At 29.7% G+C, this 9,564-nt stretch overlaps 1 protein-coding gene across 1 annotated transcript in view; it reads right to left on the bottom strand.

The window, feature by feature from the left end:
• Positions 1–9,564, bottom strand: part of LOC137656819 (polypeptide N-acetylgalactosaminyltransferase 1-like) — a 295,944-nt gene that overhangs the window by 57,999 nt on the left and 228,381 nt on the right. The window contains 2 exon segments of the mRNA XM_068391130.1: positions 1,529–1,612; positions 1,614–1,710. Of these exon segments, the coding sequence (XP_068247231.1) occupies positions 1,529–1,612; positions 1,614–1,710 (181 nt within the window).

Here is a 9,564-nt window from a genome sequence, read left to right as displayed (position 1 = left end):
GTAAATAGACGGAGTATGTCAACAGTGACAAATGTTTCTACGTCACAAATGAAAAGCCTATCAAAATCTGACCTCAGCTTTGTCAAGATAGTGTCCCCGTTTAATAAAGGAAGTCACGGGGTCCTTTGAATGGGTAAATTCCCTTTGGGATTCACCCCTCGGTTTAAAGGACAGCTCTTTCTTCTTGGCCCCAAGAGGGGAGTTTCTCTGTGGGCGGGATTTAATGCCAAAATGGAGGGATTAGCGGTGCGAAAACGGGGGATTTCACGCAGTTCAACGACAAAGTGTCTTAGTGGATTTAATTACATTTAAGAGATATGGTAAAGAAGAGCTTATTATGATTTACTGGTTTTTTGAGCCAGGGATTAGAGACGGTATTTCATGGAATTATCCGTTGCATAATAAGATTTAGCAAGGAAAAATGAATGTGGCAGCGATTAGTCTTATATTTTTTCCTGGTGCCATCCCATGATGAGAAGGGGATTATTATTGAGCACGTACAAACCATCAAAACAATAATATACAGATATATATATATATATATATATACATACAGACACAAACACACACAAATATATATACACATAAATATACATATATATATATATATATATACATATATATATATATATACATACACACATATATAAATATAAATATATATATACACACACACACACACATATATATATATATATATATCAGAAACTTGGAGCCTTATTAACCTTTAAAACTTTAGAACACAAGCTACTTACAGTTCAAAGAGCTATGGAAAGATTAATGATGTGAATAACACTAAGAGACAGAATGAGAACAACATGGATACGAGAGCAAACTAAAGTGGAGGCCATTCTAACACTTAAGAAAAAGAAATGGACACGGGCAGGACACATAATGAGAATGACAGCCAATGGATGGACATTAAGAATAACAGAATGTGTCCCTAGAGTAGGGGGGAAGGAAGAGAAGACGATGGCTTGATGACCTAAGAAAGTTGGCGGATGGCTTGATGAACTAAGAAAGTTGGGCGGGTGTGGACTGGCTGACTATAAACAGACGCAAGTGGGGGACATGTCTGAGGCCTTTGTTCTGCTGTGGACTAGTAACGGCTGATGATATATATATATATATATATATACACATACACACATATATATATACATATAAATATAAATATACATATATATACATACACATAAATATATATATACATATAAATAAATATATATATACATACAAACACACACACACACACATATATATATATATATATATAACGCACATATATATAAATATATATAAATATATATAATACATATATATACTATATATATAATACAGTATATATATACATACACACACACACACACACACACATATATATATATATATACGCACCACATATATATATATATATAAATATATACATATATATATATATATATATACACTGAAAAAAATTCCCACAAAGACAATTTCTCCCCATGGAATCGATCTCTAGGTCTTAAAATCAGGGATTACCACCCACCTTCAGGAAGGTCCTCTCTGAGGCATCATCCACCAGGATGATCTCCCGCAGAAGTTTGGCAGGCGACCTGTTGATGACGGATGTGGACAGTCCTCAGGAGAGTGGACCAGGCTTCGTTGTGGAAGACCACGATGACGGAGGTGGTCGGGAGGCTGTCCACGTGGTAGTCCTTTTCGAGGCATCTGCGAGGAGAGAGATAGGGATATTGAAGGTGGTATTTTATTGCTTAATGAGAGAGAGAGAGAGAGAGAGAGAGAGAGAGAGAGAGCGAGAGAGAGAGAGAAAATTGTTGAATTTCCTTTAAATTCCAAGGATTTCAATAGAAATATGTATATAATGATATTGGATATATATATATATATATATACACACATCATATATAAATATATCATTTTATATACAGTATATATATATATAATTATATAAAGATACACTACAATACCCATTATTCTTTCCTTCCTATGGAGAGAGAGAGAGAGAGAGAGAGAGAGAGAGAGAGATATTACAGTATGAAATAATCTTGCCTCCATAAACATCTAACATCTACACATGCACAGATTGCAAGTCAACAGTAAATATGTTGCAACAACTGTTATAAACTGTAACATCTTGTTCCACCTTTGATTAATAAAAGTCTTTTTTAATAGCAATAGCGGTGACTCGCAATCAATATATGACTAGAGATAAACGTCACTTAAAATTAACGTAACCCGAACTGACTTCCGTGTTCCCAGAAACCCTTTTATGATTGGCTATTTTGAAATAGATTTTAGTTGTAACTTTGAACAATCACCGATGACGGAAGATTATCATCGATTAAAAAAATCATTGTGATATGAAATGTATATAGTTAATTTAATACTGACTTTGTTCTATCCGTTCCATTCTGTTTTTTTTTTATTTTTTTTCTAGGTAGATTTTAATCCTTTATACCCATTTTGGTTCATACACAAACACACACATATACACTCTGGCACATAATTCTCATTGATCTTCTTGTTTTTTTTATATAGTTTATGTATGAAAGATTTATTCTAATGTTGTTACTTTTCTTAAAATATTTTATCTTAAATGTTCATTACTTCTCTTGCTGTTTCTTTAATTCCTTATTTCCTTTCCTCACTGGGCTATATTCCCTACTGCTTTTCCAACTAGGGTTATAGTGTAGTAAGTAATGATAATTAATATGTGTATATATTAATTTATACACAAAAATAAGTAATAAAATATACTGTATGTGCATTAACTTTATATATATATATATATATATATATACATATAGATACATATACACACATGCAAACACATAGATATTTATAAGGACTTATTTGAGGGCATAAACAAATATATATGTATACATATAATCATTTATACACAAATAACTATGTATACGTATATATACTGTATACACACAAAAAACATACATATACACACACACACACACACATATATATAACATATATATATATAAAATATTATTGGCCAGTAAGAATATTAAATGCTCTCTTATTTCAACGCTGTCTTTTGCTATTAGAAATATACTATATTCAGTGTCAGCTTACAAAAAGACAATAATGAAAAATATTCCAAATAAAAAAAAATCATATCATTTAAAAATACATAACAATATCAACCTCGCGAGTTTTTCACATTTTAATTAAAAAGAGAGGTGTTGTACTATGAATTAATGCTTTCAGAAATTACGAAGTGATTAAAGTACAGAGCACCAGATATTGTGTTCGCTTTTAATTAAAGAATTTTTGTCATAACAGGAGTATAGTTTTTAAGTTTCCATAACAATAGGATGTTGCAATGCAGAGTTCTCAGAAACAGAAGATCTACTGTAAAATGAGAATATATATTCATCCTACTGTGAACTGCATTCGGTAGAGAACTGAATGAAATATATATATATATATATATATATGTTAATATATATATATATATATACTGTATAATATATATTATATATATTTATATATATATTATACAGTATATATATATATATATATATAAATATATATAACATATATATATATATATATATGTATACATATACATATCATACAGTATTATATATATGTGTATATATATATATATATATATAAATAATATATCCCTTCCTGAGTGGGGATACCTTAACGCAGGGAAATGGTTATGTGTAACGCCATAATTAGTAAGGCTTGTACTAGTTAAGGACACCCATTGTTGGTTGTTTGCGGTGAACAAAGAGACAAAAGTCTCCCATCATCACCAATCCGCAGTAGCCAACGTGGTGATAAAATCTGGCAAAACCCTAGGCTCATATGGATAAGGACATGTCTGAGGCCTTTGTCCTACAGTAAACTACTGTAGAAAACGGCTGCATTTGTTGTTGTTGTATGTCTGTATGTGTATATTATATACCAGAGGTTCAAAAAAAAAAAAAAAAAAAAAAAAAAAAAGTAAGAATTCAAAAAAAAGAAAAAAAAAGTAAGAATTCAAAAAAAAAGAAAAAAAAGAAAAAAAAGAGAGAAAAAAATATGGATACGAGGTTAAAACAAAACCAGAGGTTAAAAAAAAACAATCGTTAGAAATTGAAAAAAAATAATTATGGATGCGAGGTTAAAAAATATTTCAAAACTGGAAAAAATAAGTATAAATCTCTCCATCAAAATAATCTATTTATAAACCATTTCTCTCCAATAAAAATGACTATGAGTTACCTGGCGTCACAATTACCAGGGTCATTGTCACTGACCTTTACATCAGAGGTGGATAATTTAGGAAATAAAGTCAAATTTGTGATAATCGTTTTTCAAAAGTGAAATTGAATTGCTAGAAGATTAAAAATTGGAATGCCAAATTGTAGACTTTTCCCTATATATAGAAATAAAGAATTTCACAAGATAAATAATAATAATGCAGTAATTAAGACACTATAAAACCATAATGGTTGATATCAAAATTAAGCAACAAAAAAAAAAAATAGTATCAATAAAATACATTAAGGTAAAACAATGCGAGTAATTTGTATAAAAATCAAATAGATTTTCCAAAGAAGCCTTTCTAATTCCTTGGAAAACTATAGAACCATAATGATGATATTAAAATTCAGCAACAAATTAAAAAAAAGTATCAATAAGGTAGATTAAGGTAAAAGCAATGGGCGTATTTTTTTATAAAATCTCATTCCTTTGAAACTGAGAAAAAATAAACCAATACAAAATCAGGTAATTATGTAACAAAAATTGAAGAAAAATAAGGTGATCAGCAAAATATAATAACAAAATAATAAAAAATAAATTAACCAGTTAAATAAAAGGAAAAAAAGGTAATAAATTCGCATTAAAAAAAAACAGTTGAACCATAAGAATAGATCAAAATTAACTTGTTTAAAGGTAAAATTATTTCAACCCTAAAAAAAAAAAAAAAAAAAAAAAAAAAAAAAAATCAGGAAAAAGAAAATAGGAAACCGAATTTTTTTTAACTATCCTAAAATAAAAATGAATTCAAATTTGTTAAATCAGAGATATAAAAGTAAATACTTAATGGATTAATTGGCTTTCCAAACACATTCGTCCTCAACGCCCACCCCCCCCAAAAAAAAAAAAGTAAATTGAATTTAAATGAGGAAAAAGAAAATAGAAAACCCAAACATTTAAAAAAAAAAGTAAATTCAGAGTAATTAAAGTAAATACATAATGGATCAATTGCCTCTCTAAAGATATAGGGCCCCCCCCAAAAAAAAAAAGAAATAAAATAGGAAAATTGAATATAAATAAGGAAAAAGAAAATAGGAAACCCATTTTTTTTTTACAAGAAAAAAAAAATGTCAATCAGAGTAAGGTAAGTAAATACTTAATGGATTAATTGGGTTTCCAAACACAACCGTCCCAAACCCCCCAGAAAACATAAAATTGAATTTAAATCAGGAAAAAGAAGATAAGACACCCAAAATTTTTCAACTACAAAAAAATTGAAGTCAAATCAGAGTAAGCAAAGTAAATACATAATGGATTGATTGGCTCTCCAAACCCACACACACGCACACAAAAAAAGAAAAAAAAGAAAAAAAACCGAAACTTTAATATAACTCAGGAAAAGAAAATAGAAAACCCATAATTTCCAACTAAAGAAAAAAAAAGTGAAATCGGTCAAAGACAATTCTCAATCGAGCCCTAACAGGGGAATCAGCGCCAAACGTTGACAGCTGACAACAGTATCTGCCTCTGCCCTTTCGAGTTCACTTCTTTGTGAACGTAATGGAGTGTCTCACGCGAGAGAGCCAGCCTATTGTGTCACTGAAAACGTTTCCCCCCCATAAAAAACGTCTGTATTCTAACTGGGAAAACGTTCGCGTCGAAAAAAAAAAAAGTGGGTTAGTTTGTGATGCAGCTGGCAAAAGGATCAAACCTTTTTTTTATTTATAAGGTAAATTCTCTATTTTCATTTCCGGGGTGGTTGGGAGGAGAGGGAAGAGTTATCTGCAATAAGAGACATATTTTTCGGAAACAAAAAACGCATACAATATAATCACCCCATGTATAATACAGTGTCTGGTTTATATATATATATTATATATATATACACACACATATATATACATATATATATATATATAAATATATATATATATATATATATAGATAGATAGATAGATATATACACATATATATACATATATATATAAATATATATATATATATATCATATATATATATATATATACATATATATATATATATATATGATCATCCTCATCATCTCCTACGCCTATTGACCCAAAACCTCGGTTATATTTCGCCAGTGGTCTCTACCTTGAGCTTTTTAAAACAATACTTTGCCATTCATCATCTCCTACTTCATGTATCATATTTCTCAGCCATGTAGGCCTGGGTCTTCCAACTCTTCTAGTGTCTTGTGGAGCCCAAGTGAACGTTCGGTGAACTTATCTCTCTTGGGGAGTGAAAAGAGCATGCCCAAACCATCTCCATCTACCCCTCACTATGATCTCATCCACATATGGCATCGAGTAATCTCTCTCATAAATTTAATTTCTAAACCTGTCACCCTCAGCAACATTGCCAAACTTACGAGTTTTCGGTCTCTTCCAGTCCCTTAGGTAGGTGGAGATGGAGTAGTCATGCCCTATAAGAGGTATACTTGGAAACGACAACTTCCCAAAAATTGCCAAACTGCCGGGTTGTAATTAGGAAAGGGGAGGGTGTGGAAAGAGTTGAATCTCTATGCGTGTGCATAATATTTAGCCGTCATTTTTGACGGCTTACGTACACTAGTTCAGGAATATAAAATTCCAGAGAGAAAACAAAGTATAAAAAGTGAAAGTAATGAGTATCTCAAAAAGCAGTATAATATATTCAACGACACAAATAAAAATTCTTTGGAAACTGAGAAAAGTTAAACCGATAGAAATTACGGCAAATGAGTAAAAAATAGGATAACATTCACAGAAATTCGAGGTAAAAATTACCTGATCAGAAAAATAAATCCACACAAAAGACAAAATAAATTAGTCAAGAAAGGAAAAGGATGAAGTCGCCACGAACGAAAACATCTAAAAAAGGAACTGGTCAAATAAAACCCTCAAAACGTAGGCTTATAACCATTACGTATGAATTATGAATTGGCCGAGCAAAAAAAAGGGAAAGAGAAAAATTAAGAAATTTGCCAAAAAGCAACTTAATTCAAACAGCACTATGGAAGAATGGGCAGAATATATATATATATATATATATATATATACATATACATATATATATAAATATATATAATTTATATATACATATATATATATATATATATAAATATATACATACACACACACATATATATATATAGTATATAGTAAAGACCACCTATTTATATATATAAAGTAAATACCACCTAATTAAGAAGTATATTCAAAACCTTCCCCCAAAATACCAAAGTTAATTGAACGAAAATCAGAAAAGTGAAAAAAAAGGAGACCTAAAATTTCAAACCAACCACCAAAAAGACAAGCAAATTTAGAGGAAATAAAAAGTCAAAGACAAAATGCAGCGCAGGCCCAGAGGAAGCCCGGACAAAACGACGGCAGATGACCTTTGAGGTCAGTTCTTTGAGACCGTGATGGAGTGCCTCATGTGGGAGCCAGCCTATTGTGCCCCTAAAAACGTTTCAAAAAACGTCTGTACACGGAGAAACATTTTCGTAAAAAAATGGCTCACATAAGAGGTGTCCCTAGAAAGGTTTTTTAAAAAACGACTGTACACGGAGAAACGTTTTTGCTAAAAAAAAAAAATGGCTCACATAAGAGCTAGACTATTGTGTCCTTAAAAACATTAAAAAAAAAAAAAAAAGTCTGTACACGGAGAAACATTTTCGTTAAAAAATGGCTCACGTAAGAGCTAGACTATTGTGTTCTTAAAAACATTTTTAAAAAAAAGTCTGTACACGGAGAAACATTTTCGTTAAAAAATGGCTCATGTAAGAGCCAGACTATTGTGTCCCTAAGAACGTTTAAAAACCATCTGTATTCCAACAAGGAGAAACATTTTCGTTAAAAAACATGGGGAAAATATGGATGCGTTTATTTGTAAGGTTGCTGACCGCTGGCTATAAAGCCAACCTATATTTTAAAGGTGTATTCCCTTTTTATTCTCAAAGTGGGTGGCAATGTAGGGTTATTTGGGATAAGAGTTATATGTTATCGTAGATAATGTGAGAAAAAAAATTAACTACAAAATTACGGAGAGAGAGAGAGAGAGAGAGAGAGAGAGAGAGAGAGATTTAACATGGCAATATATATGTAATACTTTGAAGTAAATTGATAACAATATATATACATATATATATATATATATATATTACATATACATACATACATACATACATATATATATATATATATATATACTCGAATTGCTTCAAAGTAATGCTTTGAAGCAAATTACTAATATATACTGTATATATATATATAAATATATATATATATATATATATATACTCGAATTGCTTCAAAGTAATGCTTTGAAGCAAATTAATAATATATACTGTATATATATATATATATATATATACTGTATATATATATATATATATATATACTGTATATATATATATATATATATATATATAAATTTCTTTGAATTTAGTACTGTAGTCATATACACAACAATTACCAGCAAAATCGACTTGGCTCGATTCCAAACAAGGTAAAACAAATAACGAATGTGTATTGACTTATACGTATATCCCGAGGGTACATACGCATGTGGATATTTACACGAATAGATATACAAACACAACTTACAAATGCAAATATTTACACATTCAAAGAAAAATGTTCATGGCAGCGTGAAAAATTCGAATGTATCTGCGTCACGCCCGTAATAATGGGATAACATAAGTCAGGCATCCGCCCATCCTATTCTTTGTAGTGTAAAATAACAGTATATGCCTCGATTGGGAGTTGTCCAGGGTTTGATATATACTCTCTTTTATATAACAACAACAGCATTAACAACAACAACAACAACAACAAATGCATACGTTTTTGGTGGACAAAAGCTTCAGATATGTCCTTATAATTATCATTGATTATAATAATAATAATAATAATAATAATAATAATAATAATAATGATAATAATAATAATGGATAATAATAATAATAATAATAATAATCAATAATAATAATGATGATGATAATAATAATAATAATAATAATAATAACAATAATATTAATAATAATAATAATAATAAAAAATAATGATAATAATAATAATAATAATAATAATTATAATAATAATAATTAATTGTGACAGTATTGAGAGATAATCTCTACTGCAATACTGCTATTAGTGATGACATTTCAAATAAAAATAACACCGGTAATGAATATAACAAGAACACACAACATCAATGATGATGAAGATGAAAACAGCAAAATAATGAATATAAACTAAAAGACAATGAAGATCTCCAAAGCTCCACATCGAGATAGTATCAGAAAACAATTCTCGTTTTTATTGGGACCAAAGTTTTATGGACCTC

The sequence above is a fragment of the Palaemon carinicauda genome, chromosome 17, assembly GCF_036898095.1.
Source record: "Palaemon carinicauda isolate YSFRI2023 chromosome 17, ASM3689809v2, whole genome shotgun sequence".
NCBI lineage: Eukaryota > Metazoa > Arthropoda > Malacostraca > Decapoda > Palaemonidae > Palaemon > Palaemon carinicauda.
This window is presented reverse-complemented; position numbering and strand designations above follow the sequence as displayed.